This window comes from Lampetra fluviatilis, chromosome 17 (assembly GCF_964198595.1).
Source record: "Lampetra fluviatilis chromosome 17, kcLamFluv1.1, whole genome shotgun sequence".
NCBI classification, from domain to species: domain Eukaryota; kingdom Metazoa; phylum Chordata; class Hyperoartia; order Petromyzontiformes; family Petromyzontidae; genus Lampetra; species Lampetra fluviatilis.
The window spans coordinates 5,628,360-5,651,706 of record NC_136291.1 but is presented as its reverse complement, the minus strand read 5'-3'; the positions used below and the strand labels follow the sequence as shown (position 1 = coordinate 5,651,706).

The 23,347-nt window shown below is 48.0% G+C and overlaps 1 protein-coding gene across 2 annotated transcripts in view; it reads left to right on the top strand.

Moving 5' to 3' along the window:
- Positions 1–23,347, top strand: part of LOC144936862 (calretinin-like) — a 45,131-nt gene that overhangs the window by 6,241 nt on the left and 15,543 nt on the right. The window contains exons 1-3 of one of the 2 annotated variants that reach the window (XM_078864042.1): positions 8,997–9,920; positions 10,423–10,499; positions 22,107–22,190. In XM_078864042.1, coding sequence (XP_078720168.1) covers positions 9,827–9,920; positions 10,423–10,499; positions 22,107–22,190 — 255 coding nt within the window. In that variant the 5' untranslated portion in view covers positions 8,997–9,826. Of the gene's footprint in view, positions 1–8,996; positions 9,921–10,422; positions 10,500–22,106; positions 22,191–23,347 lie in introns of those variants that run through there. The other variant, XM_078864043.1, reaches the window with a different exon arrangement.

Below are 23,347 nucleotides of genomic sequence, written 5' to 3'. Positions count from 1 at the left end.
AGACTAACATTACCCACAGACTAACATTGCCCATAGACTAACATTGCCCAGAGACTAACATTGCCCATAGACTAACATTGCACATAGACTAACATTGCCCATAGACTAACATTGCCCATAGACTAACATTGCCCATAGACTAACATTGCCCAGAGACTAACATTGCCCATAGACTAACATTGCACATAGACTAACATTGCCCATAGACTAACATTGCCCATAGACTAACATTGCACATAGACTAACATTGCCCAGAGACTAACATTGCACATAGACTAACATTACCCATAGACTAACATTGCCCATAGACTAACATTGCCCATAGACTAACATTGCCCATAGACTAACATTGCCCATAGACTAACATTGCACATAGACTAACATTGCCCATAGACTAACATTGCCCAGAGACTAACATTACCCATAGACGTGTTGTTACCCTTCCCCCGCATCTCCGATCAGCACGGTTGGCTACGTACGGTGCGAAAGAAGTTCAACATGCATGCATACACAGGTCACACATTGTGCCCACGCCTTACTCCTCGTGTCCACCACGCACTCTGTCCACCACGCACTCTGTCCACCACGCACTCTATCCACCACGCACTCTGTCCACCACGCACTCTGTCCACCACGCACTCCATCCACCACGCACGCACCGCTGCTGTCCACGTGGACGACACGGCTTCGTGCTCCAGTAGCTCGTCAGCATCTGCAACGACAAAGATCCCCCGTATAGCCTCTGACAGACCGTTGGGGCAAGTGCTGTTAGCGAGCACCGGTGAAGGCCGGCACGGCGCGCGAAGGGAGTGGGTGGCCAGCACCACACCCGGCCGCCTTTGTCTCCCGAACGTCAATATCGACGCATCCGCACCACACGCGCACATTCAATACACTGATCGTTCGTGCGGTACGTATGTTGAACTTCTTCCTCGCCGTACTTCGCCGACCGCGCTAATCGGAGGAGCGGGTGGACCCAGGGGGGGAAAGCCCAGGACGGGGTTCAAATGTTCGCCGCTGTTTTGTGATCGTGAGCCGGGGAATCGAACTCGGAGGCGGCGGGCTCACCGCTGCGCCAGCGCTCGCCACAACACCGTGGAGGCAGGCCGAGAGGGCTGGTGAATCACACAAATGATGAGACGCTCCATTCCCGTGGGGGACGAGGTGACCGTACCCTGGCTCTTCCAGAAGGAGGCACAACAAATGTGGACGAATCTCCGTCTTATTCCATCTGTATGGCACAGAGCCCCTTCGCACGCGTGGGCTAAATCTGGCCGTTCCGGTTTCCTCCCGCGTGTATTCCAAGCACTCGTTAATTGGCCTAAAACATCTTGATATAGCGAGGACCGCAGAGCCCGGGCAATTGTTGGCGCAGGCTCGCTGTGGTTGTACCCGCCTCCGAGGGTTACACATTGTACAGCGCTGTGAGATGCAATGTGTATGAATGACGCTATATAAAACTAAACATTGTTATTATTATTATTATTGTAATTCGTGTTCATTACTTTCGAGAGAGAGAGAGAGTTCGTGAGTTGCAGCGACTCGAACGCGGCGTCTCATTACGCCGTTCCAATTTCAGTCAAAATCCTTCACTCGTTATCTCATTATTTCCCGAAGCATCCGCGTGTCTGTGCTGTGCTCATAGGGGCAGCGGTGCAGCAGTGGTTAGCGCACTGCGCTACGAACCCAGCGATTCCCGCTCACGAACAATAAAGTTTGGTGAATATTAGAACCGGTCCTGGGCTTCTCGTAGGTCGACTCAGCCTCAAATGAGTACCTGGTGCGGTGCGTAAATATGTCGCCACTGGGGAGACAGAGACAACCACACTACTCCTTTCATGTACTGTGGTGGCCTTAATAGGTGCTCGCTAACAACACGTTTCCTCAACAGTCTGTTAAAGGCTGTATGTATGTTGCACGAGTGTATATGTGTGTGCGTGTGCTGTGTTAATACATATATTCGCATGCATGTATGTATGTCTGTGTGCTGGAGCGGTTGTGTGGTGGTTCGCGCCCTGCGCTACGAACCTGGCGACCCGAGTTCGATTCCCGCCCACGGCCATACATCAGTGACGAGTATCTGAACCGATCCTGAAACCTCCCATAGGTGGACTCAGCTTCAAATGAGTACCTGGTGCGGTGTGTAAACATCGCCACTCGGGAGACAAAGGCGGTCGCGCGTGGTCTTGGCCACCTCACCCCCTCGTGTGCCGTTCTGGCCTTCATAGGTGCTCGCTTACAGCACTTGCCCCAAAAGTCTGTTCAGGCTATACGGGGGATCTTTGTCTTGATGGTCTTGTTCTCACGATACATCAAAGTGAACCTAGCCTGGCACAGGCGCCGTGGGGGGACGTCACCGACACTTCGTGGCGAGTGGCGGTTGTTTTTATTTTCACGTGCAAGAGTCTGTGCGTGTGCGTGTGTGCGTGTCGTTGTGTTCACATACTCGTGCGCGTGTGTGAGAGCTGTGTTGATTTGCGCGTGTAAGCCTTTGAAGCACCCGAGTTTTGAATCGGTGGCTAATTTCACGACAAAATGTTTAAACGTTGCAATCACTTCCCACGGCTTATCGTTTTGCATGGCTGTACAGCAAGCGCACTCGTTAAAAACCCCGTTATTGCTCGTGCTTCTTCGACAAAGCACAACCACGACAACGGGTGCGTTATTAAATATAAACCCATCAATTATTAAGTGAACCCATCCTGTTCGTGTGTCCACTAAGTCGGTGGCGGCGCGCTTAAGCCGCGGATGGCGAGGATTTGACCAAGCAGGTGTCCTCTAGAGCTGTGGGTCACCTGATGTAGCTGTTACACAGGCGCACGTCTAACTGCCGCCAGCCCTTTGTAAACTCACTGCTGGGTGAAAGGGGTGGGTTTGGGCTTTTTGGAGATGGAGCGCTCAGGACCGGTTCAGATATCACTCACCACTGTCGTTAGCCGGTCCTGGGGATTGAACTCGAGTCGCTGGGTTCATAGTGGAGAGTTCGCAAGAAGAAAAACAACACCGTGACACCGCTCCGCCCGTATTGACGTGAATCAACAAATGCCGCGTCAAGTGGCAATTTGCAATGTCACTAATTTTCCAGGAGGGACGCAGATGAAAATGCTACCGTGTAAGGTGTTAACGGTGGTGCTGAAGCTTCTTCAGCAACGGAATGCCCCCCCCCCCCCCCCCTTACTCGTCCGGGAACCGAATTGAGTTCCGGAGAAAATAAATCGCGCCGCGCATGTAGCGAAACGTCGGACATCATGCCGAACAACACGCAGTTCAAATCCAAAAACGCATCAGATGGTTGTATACGAAAATACTTCTTTAATAGACAAGACTAAAATTACTGACTTGGCAAGGGAGATAATTTTGCAGGTGTAGCTCATCAGTTCGTAATCACGTGCAGCAAAAGGTAATTTTCACAAAATGCAATTCGCGCCTTGACATTTGTACCCCATCGCTTCCGATTGCGAATTATAAAAGTGAGCACTGTACCAATTTGTGGAGACTTTTAACAGCGGTCGTCCGGCGAGACCGGATCGCCCCGCCATAGGAATGTCGAATTTCCACCACCGTCTCATGGGCTGTAGCCGGGAAATGAGAACCGACTCAATGCTCATTTGATGCAGGAAAACATCACTCTGACTTGTTTCAATTCACTTAAATGCTTCGTAAAAGAAACTGGAGTAGCAGGATTAACAAGACAAAGTACATTACCGAACCCATTTGTCGTACCGCCATCTGATGGCGACCTCAAAACCCAGCTGGAGTTTGCCAGTTTCACAAAGCTGCGCGCATGATTCACCAACCCTCGCCTCCAACAAAGTTCAAAGTTCATTTAAAATGTATAGCCCTGTGAGCCATTCGGCTCTTGAATCGGGTGCAACCGCAACAAACAAAAAACAAAAACATGAACAAGAAAACATAATTAAAGTGACGATGTGCACACAGAAAATCCAGAACAGCTCCGTGTCACCGGAGTGCGAGGGCCAACGTCAAGCTGCGATGCTTTTCGAGTCTTTAACGTCCCCATTACAGCGGCGCAGTGAGTGCCGTGTGGTAGTGCTCACCGTCTGATTTCCACCGTCTGTGAAAACCAGTTCCCATTCCATTTCGCTGACTCGTTGCAGCGATAAAACTGAATTAGTTCGTTCATAAAATACCGTGGCCAGGAGATGGCAGCGCTGAGGGTCACCCCCTCATGCCCAACGGATATTCTCCTGTTCCCTGCGCCCACGTGAATCCCCGACTCTCAGCGATTTAGGCCACGCGTTGTGGGACCCTCCAGAAAGCGAATTCACTTCCCGTTGAGCGTGACGCTGAAGTCATCAAAAAGCGATTGAAGCGTCCGCACATGTTAATCAGAACCGACTAATATTTTCGCAACCGGCACACCGCATCCAGTATACCCTCTCGCTGTAGCTGTGGCTACTCAATCGCGTGCCTACTCACGTCTACAAGCGAGTTAGAATAAAGCCTCGCTGTGGCTCTTCTGTGTGAGTAATTAGCGCTATTATTTTGTTGTTGTTACAATGCCCACTCACGACTTTCATCTCACCGACTTCCCTCCCTCTCTCGTGGCACTCCACGCGCTCGGGCAGGATGTCAACTGCCCTCACGACTTACAGCCCCCTTTTTTGCCAACTCCACCGCTGGATGAAGACCTCCCGACGCCGTACCCTGATCGTGACCACGTTTCAAGTTGGTGAAGTGGGGAACCCAGCAAAACGGCCAGTTCAGATATCGCTCGCCACTGACGGCCAGAAACAACGTGCTCAGCAGGCGATTATATTCCACCATTCCACTGCTCTAATTTCCATTCGCCAGCTGTGAAGAATAGGGCGCGCCCATATCTGCTGAGCGCATGCCGTCTAATGTATCGCAATTAGCCATTGGTCAATCCACCGTTGTATGAAGGTCTTCTCACAGCCACCGCCACTCACACTTATCCTGCGATGTTAATCATCCACCTATAGCAACTGCACACAAACTCATTTAATCGCTCCTTCTCTTCGTGTTTGTGCTACGTGTTCGAAGCATTTGCCCGTGAGCTACACTATCACGTGCAAACGGCGTGAACACATTAGATGCCCGGCTTAAATTCCAACTTATTATTCATCGAGTCGACGGTAGACTTCAGTGAACACGCGACAGGCAGTCACAGCCATTGGGAGATGTATACTTGATGTGGTGTTCCGGGTGGTAAAATATATTCCGTGTTGCCAACACAGACATGCCCGGCTGATGTTGAGCCCCAATTGCATATGCACATCACAGGTGGCTTCACTCGCTTTCCGTCGGCTTTAGCGTCACACTCCACGAAATGCGAATTATGTACTTGCTTCACTGTTGATTGGGATCGTATATGCACACACACACGTGTGTGTGTGTTTAGCACGGGACTCAAAGCCACGTAGACCTTCACCGTGACCCTACCCCATGAAGGAAAGCCATGAACCTTGCAGCCGACATTGTTGGGAGCCCAAATTAGAACAATTCTGTTTGATCGTTCTCGTTATAAAGTGGGGTCAAAAATATGGCAAATTCTAAAATTACCCGCACGGTATTCAATGGACATTATACATAGCAGCAGTCATGATCCCCTGCCGGCAGACAGATAGCCGTTTGCAGGTCAAGGTGCTGAGTCACCTTGTGTCGCACAGGGACAGCTGTCACACGCGGTGCCCCTCTTCAATGCATTGAGATGAGATGTTTGAAATGTTGAGGTGTTGAGATGAGATGTTGAGATGTTGAGATGAGGTATTGAGATGTTGAGATGAGATGTTGAGATGTTTGAAATGTTGAGATGTTGAGATGAGATGGTGAGATGTTGAGATGAGGTATTGAGATGTTGAAATGAGATGTTGAGATGTTTGAAATGTTGAGATGTTGAGATGAGATGTTGAGATGTTGAGATGAGGTATTGAGATGTTGAGATGAGATGCTGAGATGAGATTCTGAGATGTTGAGATGTTGAGATGAGATGTTGAGATGAGGTGTTGAGATGTTGAGATGAGATGTTGAGATGCTGAGATGAGATGCTGAGATGAGATTTTGAGATGTTGAGATGCTGAGATGAAAATGTTGAGATGTTGAGATGAGATGCTGAGATGAGATTCTGAGATGTTGAGATGTTACGATGAGGTGTTGAGATGTTGAAATGAGATGTTGAGATGAGATGTTGAGATGTTGAGATGAGATGAGATGTTGAGATGCTGAGATGAGATGTTGAGATGAGATGTTGACATGTTGAGATGAGATGTTGAGATGTTGAGATGAGATGTTGAACTGTTGAGATGAAATGTTGAGACGTTGAGCTGGTAAGATGCTGAGCGCTTTGAGACAGCCTGGCGTATGGGAAGGCGCTCTTATCGAAAAACAAATCGTTAAGTATATCGGCTCGACGGTATTTGTACCAAGTGTCAGCTCTCTAGCCCGTCTGCGACATCATTAGAATGTACAGGAGCTAGTCGTGGCGATTAAGGAACGGAACGCATCCGAGAGGGCGTCCCGCGTGGGGATAAAGCAATGAATTTGGCGTCCGTGCAGCAGACATTTAAGTGGATTAAATGACATCGCAGGATCGGCAGAGATGGCTACGGCTTACGGCGGGGCTTCGTCCAGCAGTGGATTGATCAGGGCGGATGATGATGATGGCAGCAGTTAGATGCCATCTTCTCATCATGATCATCAGCACGAACCATGGAGCAAGTTAGCCCGTAGGTGTCCACTGCACATTTCGTCATTTGTTTCAACTTTGTGCCAATACGTTCAAGTCGTGGCCACATATTTCTGCCACCAATCCCTTTTGTCGTCGTCGTCGTCGTCAAGCCATCCTCTGTTCGTTCTTCCTCTCTTTCGGGTTCCTTCCACTTTTTTTTCGAACAACCACACTTTTTATTCTTCCACGTTGTTGTCCATTAAAACATGCGTGTCCAAATAGTCCCTTCTCATCGCTGCCTGCATCGTGTCGTCTTCTTCTTCTTCGTGCAACATCTTCTCCTTAAAAAAATACAGAAACCCACTCTAACGGATGTCGCAGCCACCTCTAGTGGCGAGTCGGCTTACCGCTCTGACATTTTCCACGGGTTCGATTCCCATCCACCTCTCTCTCTCTCTGCACTCACACAAGTGCGCCGTCTGCTGTGTGAATGGGACGTTAACCAGCACGCGGTGCTGTTTGTTAAGAACGACCACAGCCTGCTGCTGTGTGCCGGTGGCATTTAGGACAAACATGACACTGGTTTCACAATGTGGCCAGCCGAGCAAGTGGCCCAGCGGTTTGCTCACTCGTCTTCAATGTATGAATGAACTCGGCTGTCCGAGTTTGAATACTGGCCACGGATGACATCGGCTGCGAGTGAAGTCGAAGCCATTCTTGGCTGGCCGCTCCGTGACTATGGGGGGGGGGGGTGCTTAATCGAGCAGTTGATAAAAAGTGCAGTTACTAAATTAAATTATTTAACACGGTGGACGTAGATATATGTACACACTAGTAGCATGCACATCCTTTGGACGTGACAGTCCGTCCCTCCCTCCATCCAGCCAGCAAAACTTCTTTTTTAAATAGTATAGTGTTAGATAATGCACAGTCCTGTGTAAATCCACTGCTGGATGAAGGGCCACCCATGCCGGGTCGGCTATTTGAGTTGTTTGACCATACTTCACCACGCTGGTCAATGTTAGTTGACGAGGAAAGTTTCGCAGTTGGCGCGTCGTCTCCCAATATCACTTGCCACTGATGATAGCCGTGACCGGGATTCGAACTCAGGTGGCTGGTTTCAGAGCGCGTTGCGCCAACCGCTGCACCACTACTCAACCCAAACATGAGTGTTCCAAAATCGAATGAAAAAAACCCCCCATCAGTCAATCCCTCTGCTTAAAAAAAAAACACAGTGGACTCCGACCAACCTTGTTTAAGGACAACAGTTCATTCACACGCTTTTTAGGTATTAATTTAACCCATTGATGCACTTGATCACAACAGTTTACTCACGCGCGCAAATCGACTCGAAAAAGAGGCGCGGCGCGAACGGCGTTGCCTGCGGCCGTCTGGTACGATGCCATTTGGACGTGGTCATCATCAGCGTCGTCACCGGCCACGCTCAATCCACCGCTGGACGAACGCATCACCTCTGAAACCGTCGCCATCTCTCACGGCACCGCAATGTTGCGTGAGCACGCACCACCAGCTGTGGACCTCACGGAGACGCGCCCGCGAGATCCTCTCTCCCCGGAATGCTGCCCCCATGCTGCCCTCGTGTGTGTATGCATGTCGGAACTTCTTTCGCACCGTACGTAGCCAACCGCGCTCATCGGAGGTGCGGGCGTGCGAGGAGCCAAGTGTGGCACTCGCGTTGTTTCAAAAAGCAAAAAACGTCTCGCATCGAGACCCCGGGGACAGCTGCGTACGATTCACCCTCGCGAGATCATCTCGTGGCACTCACCAACCAACGCAACGCTACCCCCCCCGCCACTCACCAGGGCTTCCACTCACCAACGAACACCATACAAGCGCCAACGCCTCAACTCACTCACCAGCGCATCCACTCACCAACGCACCTACCCGCTCACCAATGCTTCTACCAACAACGCAGCCACCCATTCACTCACCGACGCCCCATCCAACCCACTCACTCACTCACCAACGCATTCACTCACTCACAAACGCGTCCACTCACCAACTCATGTACTCACTCACCAATGCACTCATTGACAGACGCATCCACTCACAAACTCTTACACTCACTCGCCAACGCATCCACTCACTCACCAATGCATCCAATCACCAACTCATCCACTCATTCGCCCAAGCGCTCACCCACGAACACATCCACTCGCAAACCATTACACCCACTCACTAACGCACCCACTCAAAAATCCACCAACCCACCCACTCACTCATCCAACCATCATCATCATCATCACCACCACCACCACCATCATATACCACCACCAATCAACCAACCACCACCTCTCAGTTCGTCTTGGGGTTTTTTTTTTGTTGCAGGCGCTCACACGCTTCCTCGCTCGTGAATAATTAAATCGGTTTCGAATTTCGCCTTTGCAGGAAAACTCGCTTACCTGTCGGAAAAAAATAAATAAAATAATTACAAACTAAGTCTCCCCTTTGATCCCGCCACTGGGTATAAATGCGGCAGCAACGGGGATCCAACCAGAACGAGTGGAGCGCAGGGCGAGAGACGCACGCGCGTGTTGGAACGCGAGTAGAGACGTGTTGTATATAGATAAATAAACGACCGCATAGCCTCGCAAGTAAATGAAATCAAATTTAAAAAAAGACCCCAACCGCTATTCGCCTCCTGCCCTGGCCGCTAGTTCAAATATTGCGCGTAAACGCGGTCGCGCAGCCCACAGTGCAGAGAGCTCGCAACAGGTGACTGCTGCTCGCGTCTGACTCCGTTCGTGTCCCCCCCCCCACCACCACCACCTTCTCTCCGTGCGCTCAGTCACAGGAGGAGCTCAGACAGCCTCCTCGTCTTGTTCCGCGTCTCTGTTCGCGGCGTGCGAGTCCTTTACGCCTCTCCCCGTAGCAGTCGTGAACGACGGCAAGAGCGCACGTTTTTAGCGCTTTTATACAATTTTAAACCTTCCTAGGCTCCGTGCGCTCCCCAGAACTCGTTCGTCTTCGTGCAGAGACGCAGAGACTCAGAGACGCAGAGAGATACCGGCAGCAGAAAGAGAGAGAGATAATAACAGAGAGGCAAGAAACAGAGATCTACAACACACCGGGGCCGTCGAGAAGACATCGACCAGCCTTCCCTCTCGATCACACTCTCACGCTCTCTCACGCCGAACCCCCGAAAGAAAAGCAGCGATGAGTGACGCAGCGGCGAGGGTGGCGATCCTGCAGCAGCCGCGCATCTCCGCCGACGATCTGATGAAGATCTGGGAATTTTACGACAACGATGGTAAAAAGGGGGAATTCTTCATCGAAGCGACGATGCTTCTCTGTTTGTTGTTGTTGTTGTTGCTGCGAAAACGCGCAAGCGACGCGCTTTGTGTCTCGCTCAGCGCGCGCGCGCGCGGGTGTCGCGCGCGTTGCAATGTGCGCGCGCGTCCCCTTTTTTTAGACGACGCGTGCACTTTGTAACAACAACGCGATGCGTAAGCAATGCCAGAATCTGACATAAGTGCATTGGCGTTGAGACTTAACTTAAGGCTGTCGTTTTTTTGGTTTGTGCACGGTGCATCGATGTGCATGCTCGTTGTTTGCATTGGTCGCAGGCGGTGCGGTTAATTGCACGGAGACTGTTTTGCGCGCGCGTGTGTGTGTGTGTGTGTATGCACGTGTGTCTTGCACACACGGGTATTTCTGAGGGCAGAGAGTTGCTCGCTCTGTGGTTTGACCACGCAAAACGCCGGCTGTTGTTTTCGCTGCTGCTGCTGCTGCTGCTGCTGCTCGTGCGACAGGGAACGGGTACATCGAGGGTAAGGAGCTGGAGGACTTCTTTCGAGAGCTGGAGCAAGCGAGGCGTGGAGCCGGAGAGGCGAGTGCTTGTGCAATCACCGCCGTTACACCGTGTCCCATCACCATCAGCATCAGCATCGCCATTATTGTATCGTAAGATTCACTTTGAATTGCAACAGCGTTTTAATTTTTGATATATATAGCACCACTTGGCACTTTCTGGACAACGTGCGAGGCGATCCCTGTCAGCATAACGAGTTACGCATTCATTCGGACGGACTTGAATCGCGCAGAGATGAATCCGAAACGATAAACACGAACCTCAGGTGCAAAACGGGCGAGGCGCAGTCGACACGGCAACCGCGAGAACGCGCGGATGGGTGACTTGCACTGCGTTGTGCTGCTACATTCTCTCTCTCTCTCTCATCTCGCACTCATTCATTCCCTTATGCACCCACTCACATTGGCTCTTCATTCATCGACTCATTCATTCGTGCGTCCGTCCGTTCTCGAGTCTTTCCATGGCGCACACATGTGTACGCGCTTGTTCGGCATCAAGCTCAGCGTTGGCTGTCGCCGTCTTGCCAGCAATTTCTCCCTGATTTCATAGCTGGTACCTGTTGCCGTGGGTTACGACTGTGTCCATATGCATACACACACACAGCGCTGCATTACACAGGATGTGCGTGCACGTATTTACATAGCTGCTACGTATGGCTACGTACACAAACACGCTGGATTGTTTTTTTTTATTAATTGCAACGTGCAAAATTTATTGCAAATTAAATAATAACTACAGCATATTGCCATTGTGTTGAATCGTAGGAACCTGGGTGCTCGTCATTGCACGTGTGAGCAATGCACGCAATGCATGCGGGTGCGTTCCACGCGTTACTAGCCGTGTGCGTGCAACGAACGAAGGCACATTGCCCGAAACGTTCACTATTATGTTGTTGCCCTTACTTTTTTAAAGCCACAGTGTTATTGACGAACGTGTTGAGTTGTTTTAATGTCATTTGAGGCTGTTGCACTACTCCCATCGCAGTGTCACTCAATAATGCATTAGCCAGGAGTTTGCAACCAAAAATCATCTGCTCGGTGCCATTTACATTGTGTACACGATCATCGCCATCACTACCATCGCCATCAGCTGTGTTATATAATGATGATGATGACAGCGGCGCTCTGCAGAGGCACGGGGGTGGCAACGTAGTCCGTTCATCGAGGGAATTGAGGGTGGTGATTCAGTGTTTACAGCCGAGAGGGGGGGGGGGGGAATTAAACATTATTATATTATTATTGCTGCGTTCGCCACCGCGATTGTGTCGAGCGGATTGCACGTGCCGTTACGTCAACGCCGTTGAAGAACAATGGATCGGTGTCTTTGTCACGTGTCAAACAATCGGCTGCCTCGCCTTTGGAAGGCGCGTGTTGCGATGGCATCGCGCGGGGTCTCGGGAGCGTTTCAGCTGCTCAGCACGAATCGAGACGAGAGATAAAACGACAAACACATTCGACAGGAGAGAGAGAGAGGGGGAGAGGTCAGGCAGAGACGGATGCGTGTAGGGCACTCGACACGCTGAGTAATGTCCATCGCGTGTGACCTCAATCTAGATAAAATGTTAATTTATAAAAAAAAAAACGTCAACCATAGGTATGTGGGGGGAGGGTGAGGTGTTGTTTGACCATACTTCACCACGCTGGTCAGTGCGGGTTGGTAAACAAGGGCGTGGATAGGTTGAGAGATATCGCTCGCCGCTGATGTTCGCCGTGGGCGAGAATAGAACTCGGGTCGCTCGGTTCGTAGCGCAGTGCCCCCTAATCGCTGCGTCACTCCGTCACGCCGCTGCTCCATTGTTGATTTCTACTGCGCGACAAAGCGATTGCAATGCACGTTCGTTAAATGTATTTAAATGCACTCGGGTGAGTGGAACCGTCGACCCCGGGGAGTGTTTTGCTTTCTAAATGTGTTACGAGACACGCAATTGCGTTGGTGGAGCAGTGATAACAGTGATTAGCGCGCCGGGCAATTGATTCCGTCCAGACGAGTTCGATTCCCGGGCCACGGATAACATCAGTGGCGAGTGCTATCAGAAACATTCCTCCCCAACACCCTCCTCCTCTTCAATCCGCACCGCTCAGATTGGTGAAGTATGGTCATGGGGAGGCATTCATCCAATGGTGATTGAGAATGGCTGAAACGTTTGCATGTTCATTAGCCTCCTAACTGCGTTTGGAAATTATTGGAAATCACGAGCCACGGGCGTGGTGCCGTGACAAGCATTGCCTCTGGGTGGCGTGGCCACGCAGAGAGTGTTCCCTGCCAGAGGGCCAAGCTGTTGCTGCTGCTTATATCCGTGTGCGAATACCATGCACCACCCCGTGTCAATCAACAACACTCGGCACAGCAGTGGCAATACCATTGCGCCCTTACATCTCACGGTTTTTGCCCACGGATAGTTTTCCCCAACCTATCATAATAATGGTCATTATCTATAGCAAACGAAAAAAAATGGGAAAACAATAACGGAAAACTTGACCAGCCTACGAATGACTATTTAGACACGTGTGTACTCTGACTAATGACGAGCTGGTTATTCCGTATTCAGGTCGGTTTTGTAGCTAGATTGGTTTATTGCTTGCGTTGGGATCACGGGGTCGGTTAGATTTATAGCAGGAGCCAAGGTTATACCGACCCTGTATTGTGTGTTGATTGCAATTTTCAATATCATTTTGTGGTGACATTTGAATCCCATTCCGTGCGTGTGCATCATCATTATTGTCATCATGATCGTCGTCGTCGTCATCATCATGGTCATTATGGACATCATCATGGTTGTCATCATCATCGTGGTTTATCATCATCATGGTCATCATCATCATGGTCATCATCGTCGTCGTCATCATCATCATGGACATCATCATGGTTGTCATCATCATCATGGTTTATCATTATCATGGTCATCATCATCATAATAATCATCATAATAGTCGTCATCATCATCATAGTCGTCATCGTCATCATGGTCGTCATCATCATGGTCATCATCATCATCATGGTTATCATCATCATCATAGTCGTCATCGTCATCATGGTTGTCATCGGCCAGACTCGATGGAGGCCTCCTCAAGCCTCCAATATCCCGTCGATCCGACGACGCAACACCATATAAGTGACAAAAAAACGCAACAGGCTCGTCAATAAAAGGAAAACGAATTATTATACAGTATATTAGAAACCTAGAATTGCCCTTATGCATTGAACATGAAGTAGGGCCATTACCCAAAACGTCGCGTAGTGTTGTTCTGTTCGAGTATTTGTGCTTGTGCATCACTTCCAAGTGCAGCGGTATTGCAAAATAATTCGTACACTATATCTGTATATAGATTGTGACCCAAATCAGTTATTGAGCTACGTTGCTTCGTTAGAACGTCACACGCGAGGTATAGCTCAGCTCGTGTGTGTGTGTAATATTATCTTAGCGTTTTCTTGCCCCAGATCCAGAACAGTCATTTTACAAAATGGATTTCTCGATAGACAGCTCTTATTTATAACTTGGTGACGAAACCACTGAGACCAGTAGCCTGTTTTTCTTTTTTTAAAGGTTAAAATATTAATACACTTCACAGAAAATCCCAAACACCAAGTGTGGAAGAAGTAAACACGGAAACCTTAATACAAAAAAAAATAAACACCCCAGATAAATATCAACTGCCCCTTTCCGTGCATGTCAAGTAGGCAAGGGCACAGGCCGCTCATGCTGGAGGGCAGAACATTGACAGGCCGAATAAATATCAAGGTTAATAGGAAAGGTCACGTGAGCTGTCAATACACCTGCCCTATATCGCAAATGCACAGGATGCGAAAATCCATTCGATTTTGTTTCAAATATATAACAAAAAATCTAATCCCCCCCTCCCTCCTCTCTCTCTGCAGCGTACGCCGTTGCCCCTGGCCACGATAGTAACACCAACAATGATGAGAATAACGCAAAACCGCCCTCTGCTTAGCGCGTCACACCGACCGTCCATTGAGCACTCCTCCTCTCACCCTCCTAGGTCAGCGGTGTCTCTCTAGCGGGGTGTCAGCAGAGGAGATGCACGCAGCATCGGTGACTCGGTGGTGGTGGTGGTAGTGGTCCTCGTTAAAAGTGCCGTGAAGAATTCAATCTGAAAAGGGGGGTTACGTAACCCCAATCGGATAGCGAGATTACGGCATATATCTTTTTTTTACGGTTTAAAAAGGCAGGTTTCGCAACTGGCCCATCAGTTGCGTAACCAAATTTGTTTCTGGAGATTGCTTGAAAGAGGAATCTGTCTCCCATGTAAAAGCAACCGGTGGGGATAACGGTTAGCAACTGCTCCCATCGACGTTCACACGCAAGCGATTCGGTGGCGTGAAGCCAAAGCATTGCGAAACTGCTCGCTCAGGTGTCCTGGATCCAGCGCGAATGGGATATTGTACACACATGCTCCTCTGTTTCCCCTGAGCCTTCCACCAATGTCTCTTATAATTCAGACACGTGGCTCAATGACTGATTTGGGTTCATACATTATTTTCTCAGAAACATTTTCTGAACTTTTAAGCAAATTAACGTGACCACCTAAGTAGGTCTTAGATGTTTTTTTGGACACGGAATTTTTTATAAACATATCAATTCGGAATAACTCCGTACTCCTATAATGTAGTGCTCTTTCTCAATCCACTCGTAACTGAATGCCTCCTAGCACCGTGCTAATCGTGGGGGGATCATTGACCATACTTCACCACGCTGGTTAGTGCGGATTTGTGAAGGGTGGGCGGGCGGGCATCCGTGACCGATTCAGTCGCAATATCACTCACCACTTGTATTATCCGGCGGCTGGGAATCACAAATTAATTCACCACGGCTCAAATTGTTCACAGCTCAAGTTGCCCATGCTATGCTGGCAGCCTTGTGCATTTTTGTTCGCTGTAAGGGAGTGGCAATGATGGACGTGGTGAGTATTGTTTGGTATTCGTAAAGTACTCGTATGTATGTCACTGCCAACGCGATCTTTTATGTATTAATTGCGATAATCCGCTGCTGGTACCCAGCGTGATGTACAGCGTCTTTCCAGCCGAAGGTGGCATTTGAGCACACGTTTTGTGATTTCACAAGCAGATATCTAGCGCCCTCTTCTGTGCCAAGTCACGGAATGGCCTTCAGCCAACTGTGGATGGCTTTCATCCCCGTGGTGTGTTGACGTTCATACTACCGCTGATGTAACGATGCTTCGCTCCACGCCGGTGGCGAAAAGATGTTAACTATCTTCTTGGTTCTTTCGGTAAAGTCGCGTAGAATGGAAATAATAAAATTATAAAAATATTAATATTATGTTTTCTTTTTTTTCTTTTATTATTTCCATAAAGACATGATGTTTTATTTTTATTATGTTATTATTTCCATTCTACGTGACTTTACAGAAAGAATCAAGAAGATGAATCCCTGCAGTAACGAAAGCTTTAAATCGAGATGTTAACTATTTTGCCTGGTATGCAAGAGGTTCGTGAGCTCGATCCCGACCCTGACGCCCGTTGCATATTTGGAGTTTGCATGTCTCTCTCTCCCCGGGGTCGCGTGGATTTTTCTCAGGGTCCCTTTTCTCAGTTTGTTTTCCCCTCCACGTTTAGAATCAACATCACGCGTTTAGAGGATTTGGCTGCTGTAAATTTCCACACGATAAGCCACTTCGTTGGATGTATTTGTATGTATGCTGAATTTCTTCGCATCGTACCTAGCCAACTGTGCTAATCGGAGGTGCCGGGGAAGGACACCAAACAACAAACTAAACACAAATAAAGAAATTAGTTTTCAATCTTGATTTAAAAGTCCGTAGCTCCAGCGGCTTCCTAAAATATCATTTGTAGCCAAGTCGCTTCTGAAAAAGAGCTCAATATAGCTCAGTGAGCCTTACCTGGTAAAATAGAGACAAAGTTCAGTTTAGTTTCTCCAGGAATTGAATTCCGTTGCTGAAAAAGCCCCCAGCACGTGCAGCGAAACGTCGGACATCATTGTCCAACAACACCCACAAACACATTGGAGAGAGTTCCGGCTAGCTAAAAAACACACAGGAGTTGCATGGGGGTAGGGCACATCTCCAGTTTCACTCGTCTGTGGCAGGAACACGTGGATCAGAGAGCAGACGCAGCAGGGCAAAGACAGAATTCAAATCGTTAATAGCTGCTACTCAATAACAACACTTGCCTCAACAGTCTGTCACAGGCTATACGGGGTGGTGGGGCAGGATCTTTGTCCCAGATTGATTACAATCGCAGGGAATGTGAGGGTTGGCAGGAGCTTGGGCAAGCCCTTCACCCAGCATTGGATTAATCGTAGCCGATGACGGCAGGGACCATTGCTAATGTAAGACATTTGTAGTGGTTAATTCAAGGGCACTCTGATGAGTGAGGCTGGAGATGCAAGGTTAAGAATGAAAGGCGACTAAAGGCACTGGGGGCGTGGCTCGCAATCTTAAATGGGCGGAGTCAAATCCCTGGCAGGCGTTGACTCCTCCCATCATTCATTCCCCTGCAGGCGATTACATTAGTAGCACTTTGTGGGAGACTAACAGTGTGGTTGTATCACGAATTCAGTCATCACTGCCATAGGCACGTGGCATTTCTGCCAATGGTTGTAAACAGGAGTTGACGAGCAACATACAGGAAATATACAGGAAATCTATGTGACTTAAAAAAAAACCTCATACCAGATCATCTATATTTCCAAAGCAGCTTTTTGCAACAACTACTATTCACGGAGTAGTTGGGGTGTCACGGTGGCGAGATGTTATCTGCCTCGCCTGGTATCCAGGAGATCGTGGGTTTGCTCCCGACCCTGACACCTGTATATTTGGAGTTTGCATGTTCTTCCCGTGGTCGCATGGATTTTCGCCAGGTCCTCCTGTTGTTTCCCTCCACACTTAAAAACATGCGCTTTGAACATTTGGCTGCTATAAATTTCCACGTGATAAGCCACTTCGTTGAGTTATCATTTGTGGCCAGGTCGGTTTTACCTGGTGAAATAAAAAATATATAGATTAGTTGAATAATATTTTTTTCAAATGTGGACATTATCGAGGTGCAATGGTGAGTACATTGCCGGTTCGACCGTAAACTTTCTTCATTTGCCCCACCTCTGTCCACCCAGCAGTATAAATTATTGGTACATCGGCGGGTCACGTGGGGTGGAATAACGTTTCTGGTACTCTTACCTCGTCCAAGACATCATGATAAACCACTCCGTTGAGCTATCATTTGTGGCTAGGTCGCTTCTGAAAAATAAGCTACTAGTAAGTGGGCTTTACCTGGTTAAAAAATATAGTTTAGTTTTATTTGTATATATTTTTTTGTAATTTACCTTCCTTTCCTCTATACTTTTCATTCCTATCGTGTTTTTGCAACTGGACACCTGTGGAAAAGAGCTTATCGGATTCCTCCAGCGTAAACAAAGATTCTGATTTTGAGAATCTGACCAACGTGGAATAATCGGCCAAATACCCTCTTAGAGTTAGGGGGCTCTCGAAATCTAACCTCGCGTGGTATGCCCTTCCACCAGCAGTGTCCTGAGCAAGCAATTGCGGGGCTGCACCTTTGCCCCTTACTATTACATGCACGCGCAATCAATTTTACCTCCGTACATTTAACAGGGTACGCGTGCACGTTTCAATTCGCCGTGCTCACGTGTCAAGCCCTCGGGTTGAGTTGATCTTTTGCGTGGGATTTTTGTTGTTGTTGTTGTTGCCCATATAAAAAAAGGGGGGGGGAGGCAGCCGCATCACGCGCGGTGTCTTCAAGGAACCTTGAACCATGCGGATGGTGAAGAGAAAAACAAATATCTCCCCCAGACACTTGGGAGGCTGCGTGAAGACGAGGTCATCACATGCCACGCGCCGTGGCCACCGAGCGCCCAAAATAATAAGCCTGAGCCACGGTTGCCTGCACACGTTGAGTGCTGTACAGGTCTGCTGGGATTTGCCTTTGCCTAGAGGCTGTAGCAAGCCAATAGGCACGCGTGTATATATATACAGGGTGATCCGCTTATAGATGCCCTACTAAAAAAATATAATAGAAATGATAGAGTTAAAAACAAGATTGTATTTCAAAGCATCAACCTGCATGCCACCAATCTCAAGCCAAGAGGCACGCGCGTATACAGCGTGATCCACTTATGTAGGTCAAGATGCAGCCCTGCAATTGCTTGGCTTGCGTCACTGCTGGCGGAAGGGCCTCCACTGAAGCGAACTCTGTAGAGGGCATTTGGTCTGCTGTTTCACAGGTTAGCTAGCGACCTGCCGAGCGACCTGTGCCGTAGCGTTTATACTGCTGGGTGAACAGAGGTGGGGGGGGGGGGGATTTGAGAAGGTCACCCACTGGTTACCCCACTGAAACAACGTGGAGAAATGAAACAGCCATTACATGTCTTCCACCTATCTCAATATTGTTAAGGTTGGTGTTTAGTTTGTTGTCCTTGCACCGCACCTATGATAAGCACGGTTGACTACGTACGATGCGGAATAACTTCAGCATACATAGATTATTACAGCAGTTTGTTAACTGCTGGGAGGTATTTTTAACCATACTTCACCACGCTGGCAAGTGCAAGTTTTTTTTGCAGGGGTGGAGGGCATACCAGGACTGGTTCTGATATCACTCGCACGAATGTTCGCTGTGGCAGCCAATCGAACCCAAGCCGCTGGGTTCATAGTGCAGTGCACTAACCAATGCGCCACCACATCACCCCAATCTCATTACACTTATTAAATCAATGCACCGATTACATCAATGCTCCTCTGTAAGATACAGAGCCGTCACTTTTACTATAGTCAATCACCTGCTGAGAAGAAACTGAGTCATTAGAAATAAGTGGGTATATGTAATAATAATAATAGGTCGCTCTGTATAAAGCCTAAGTGTCGTATTGTGTGAGTGCTACCAGCTCTTCTAAGATAACTAGCCCGGCGTGGAAGAGTAGGCCAAATACCATGTAGAGGCACTCTTCCTCTCGCGGAAGTCCTTCCACCAGCAGTGGCTTGAACGATTGCAGTGATGCACCTTTAGCACAATAGAGGGTTTTTTGTGGGTTAGATCGCATAAGTATATAAATGTGTCGTGAAACCCGCCACCACCCTACACAGCCATGCAGTTAGTAAGTTTTGTCACGTAAACTGAACATGCCCATGTATTACGAGTAGAGCACAGCGGTGTGTTGGGGAGCAAAAGCCACAACATTCACAATATGCACCTGTAGATTCACTGGATTGTGGAGATGCAGGGAACGCGTTGAGACGTGAGAGCGCCCTGGCGATATCGCGATGCAGGATGCCGAGTGCGTACGTTCGCTGTGTGCATAGACGTCCGTTAAAAAAAAAGGCATCTTCGAAAGCTGATGTATAATTGAACGCACACTAAGGGACGTGTTTGTGCAGCGGAAGCCGCGAGCGATTGCAACAACAATGCAAGGTGACAATCGTCGCCCCACAAACAGCGCTCTGTACGTCCCATGCTGCTGCTGTTGCTTAACTAACGATAGGGCCTCGTGGGGACGGGGGCGGGGGTGGGGTGGAAATCAGATAATCACGCAATGGGCAAGTGATTGGGAATTTCAAATGTAGCGCGATCAGTGCCGGCCCGAGCCTCTTGGGGGCCCTAAGCAGAATTTGATTTGGGGGCCCCCCTCCCACCACGCAGACTCATCTGTGCTAGAAGATTATTGACACAAATGTCACACTATAATGTTATAGCGAATATTATAAACGAATACAGTGAGGTTATGTATTAATAAAAAATAAAAACAACACTTAAAATACTTCACTCTTTTATTAAAACTTCTGAATACAAACGGTCACAAAAAACATATTAAATAAATTATTTGCAAATGTGCATTAAATGTGCAATCTTTTAAATAAAACCAAAATAGACAAACATTAATCTAATCAAAAATAGAATGTTACAAAAAAAAAGATACTTAAATAATGAAAGCAAACATAAGAACAGCAAGGGTTCAACAATGTCAACTGTACAACAATGACCTCAAAATCGTTCCTTCCTAGCTTTTCTGGAGGCAAAGTCACTAATGACATCATTGTATGGTATTGCTTGGCCAACTTTGTTATTAATACTAATGACTGCAAGTCCACTTAGTCTTTCCTGGGCCATTGAATTGTCAATGAGCCGTGACATCCGTGAGCCGTGACAAAGCAGCAGTTGTCGACAGAATTTTCTTGTCTTGAATCATTTATTCATTCATTCATTAATTCATTTATATCACTTGTTTAAGTTATTTAATTGTAAAAAAAAAACGATTCGGGGGCCCCCTGGTGGCCAGGGGGCCCCAAGCAGCCGCTTAGTTCGCTTATGCCTCGGGCCGGCCCTGAGCGCGATAAATAATTGCTCTCATTTCCTATGAAGGTGCGTGCAATTCTTCGCCGTGCATGTCACGATTACAAGGGAGATGGGTAATGATTCTAATTAAGGTTGAAGGTTAACAGCAAATAGGCCTCCGCGTTTAATGAATTAATAACACTGAATTTACAAAGCCTGAAGGCCTATGCCCATGCTGTGTCAGTCATGCGTGCTGTTAGACCGTAAATGCATAGGTAGTGGATGTTAATCAAATTAGAAGTGTATTGCTGGGAATGTAGCAGGTTGAACAGATTCAGGAATTTTTAGTGAAACTAAATATGTAAAAATAAATTCCTTGTAACTCAAAGCCATACATAACAATATTTTAACAGCAATGTAAACAAAAATTATGAAGCATCGTCGTTCATGCAAATTGCATCTCACAATCGCCTGAGGAACCACCGACAAGTTGGAAGGCAGCGAAGCGGTGAGCCCGCGGGCTCAACATTTATCCAAGGTCTGCCATCCTCTACGCATATGTATATGTTTTAAGTCAGTTAATGAGTGTTTATACATCTTGGTAGAAACCAGAGCATCTGGAGAAACACCCACGTGTGCGAGGGGGCAACACTATCACACACAGGCATGTAGGCATGCCAGCGTGAAACCACACAAGCTCTTTATAAAGAGTCAAAATACAGCCACAATAGTGCTGAGGAGACCCACCCAGTGGCCTGGCGATTGAGTGCGGAGATGGTTCATCTGCACCGGGGCACACGCGCCAGAGGTGCCGAGGCGCTGGGCTACAAAGCGCGGAGATATTGGACCGCGTGCCCCGTTTCAACCAATGCGGCAGAGCCCATGCCGGCCAGGGCAAGCCAGTGGACCCATCTGAAATATGCATTGTCCATACTCATTTTGTATGAGCGGCAACCTTCGATCTTACCTCTCCGGTAGTGGTCTGCAGGCCACTGGCGGTCCCTGGTGGCCTTCAGTGCGGCCCCGGACGTGCGGCCCTCGACAATACACACAGAGTGAAAACAGCCCCCCCACCACCCCCATCATCAACCTGCTGTCAAACCCCAATGGTTTTAAATGTGTGGCGGCCCTCACACTGATAATGTGTTATCGGCGAAAGTGGCCCACCTCTGAACATTTGTGAAGAACACGGTATTGATAGACGTTTGGCAATGCTTCCTATAAAAAGTTCACAAATAGCCCAGCCACACAGCCCAAGGGCACACGCAAACGCACGCACACATGCACACACGCACTGGCTTTGTGAATGAAGTGTCTCTCATGTTGTCCACTTACCTTGCATAGGATTCCGAATCCTTCAGGGAGAGCATGAAAGAATTCATGGAGAAATTTGACCAAAACTCTGACGGTCGGATCGAGTTGGCGGAGGTGAGTTTTACGTGTGATTTGCTTCCACCTGTGCACTTTAATTTAGTGACCTTTACAGATGAGGCCCATTAGCGAAGAAAACACGAGTATGTAGCAGTTAGCGTTATTGTTTATTTGCTTACTTTTTTTAGATAATATAATTCTGCCGTGCATAATTCCTGGCATGAGCATTCCGAGGCGGCCTTGCTTATGCAATATTATTTTTATTGATTAATATTATGTCCAGCATGCTGCAAGGTGAAAGGACCTCATTCTCCAAATTCCTCGTATTCTGTGGTTCACATTTTGACAACAACAACAACAACATCACTTATGTGTGTGCGCACAAATATAAACACGGATGTGGAATGCTAATATGGCACAGAATACAATTAACTATGAATTAAAGAAAACTAATCTCAAATTTTAATACAAGTCCAAGAAAGCCACAGCATCCATATCACTCGCCATCGATGTTAGTCGTGGCGGGGAATCAAACTCGGATCGCCAGGTTCATAGCGCAGCGCGATAACCATGACAACCCACATCTTTATTACGCAATTGTATGATTTTGTGTTTTTAATAGAACACGTCAAGAAGGAATTTAACAAAGATTCCAATGCATCACCCACCTTAACAACACCTTGAGACTGAGCGACGCAATTCTGGAGAAGAAATAAAAAAATATCCATGATTATATCGTGGTTTATTTAGGCCATAAACTCATAAAGAGCTGAATGTTAAAAGTGGACTTGTATTGAAATCATCAGTGGACATTTAATGGATGGCAGATGTTTGCCAGCAAAATCCAGTTGTCCTTTTCTCTCTGCTCCCAGTTGGGGGGCTGCTGTTGTGTGATCGTTGTGCACTTTGCTTGTTTGTGGTTCAAAGCGTTTCAGATCACGCTCAGAAGCAATGCTTCTCACGCACTAAAGCTTTGTCGCCTAATTGCGCGTTTCATCCAGGAGCTCTCTCCAGGCACACTCACTTTTATTGAAAGGCAGCCGCTTCATTATTCATATCGGCACTGTAACCATAACATTTCTCAAATGCGTGTGCAAATTAATTAACCGCCCTCGTACGAAGAGGCTAAAAAAGTGAAGGCTAAAAAAGAGATCGCACTTAAATTCATAAATGCATTATATAACCGACAACATTTAACTCGATACCACATACAG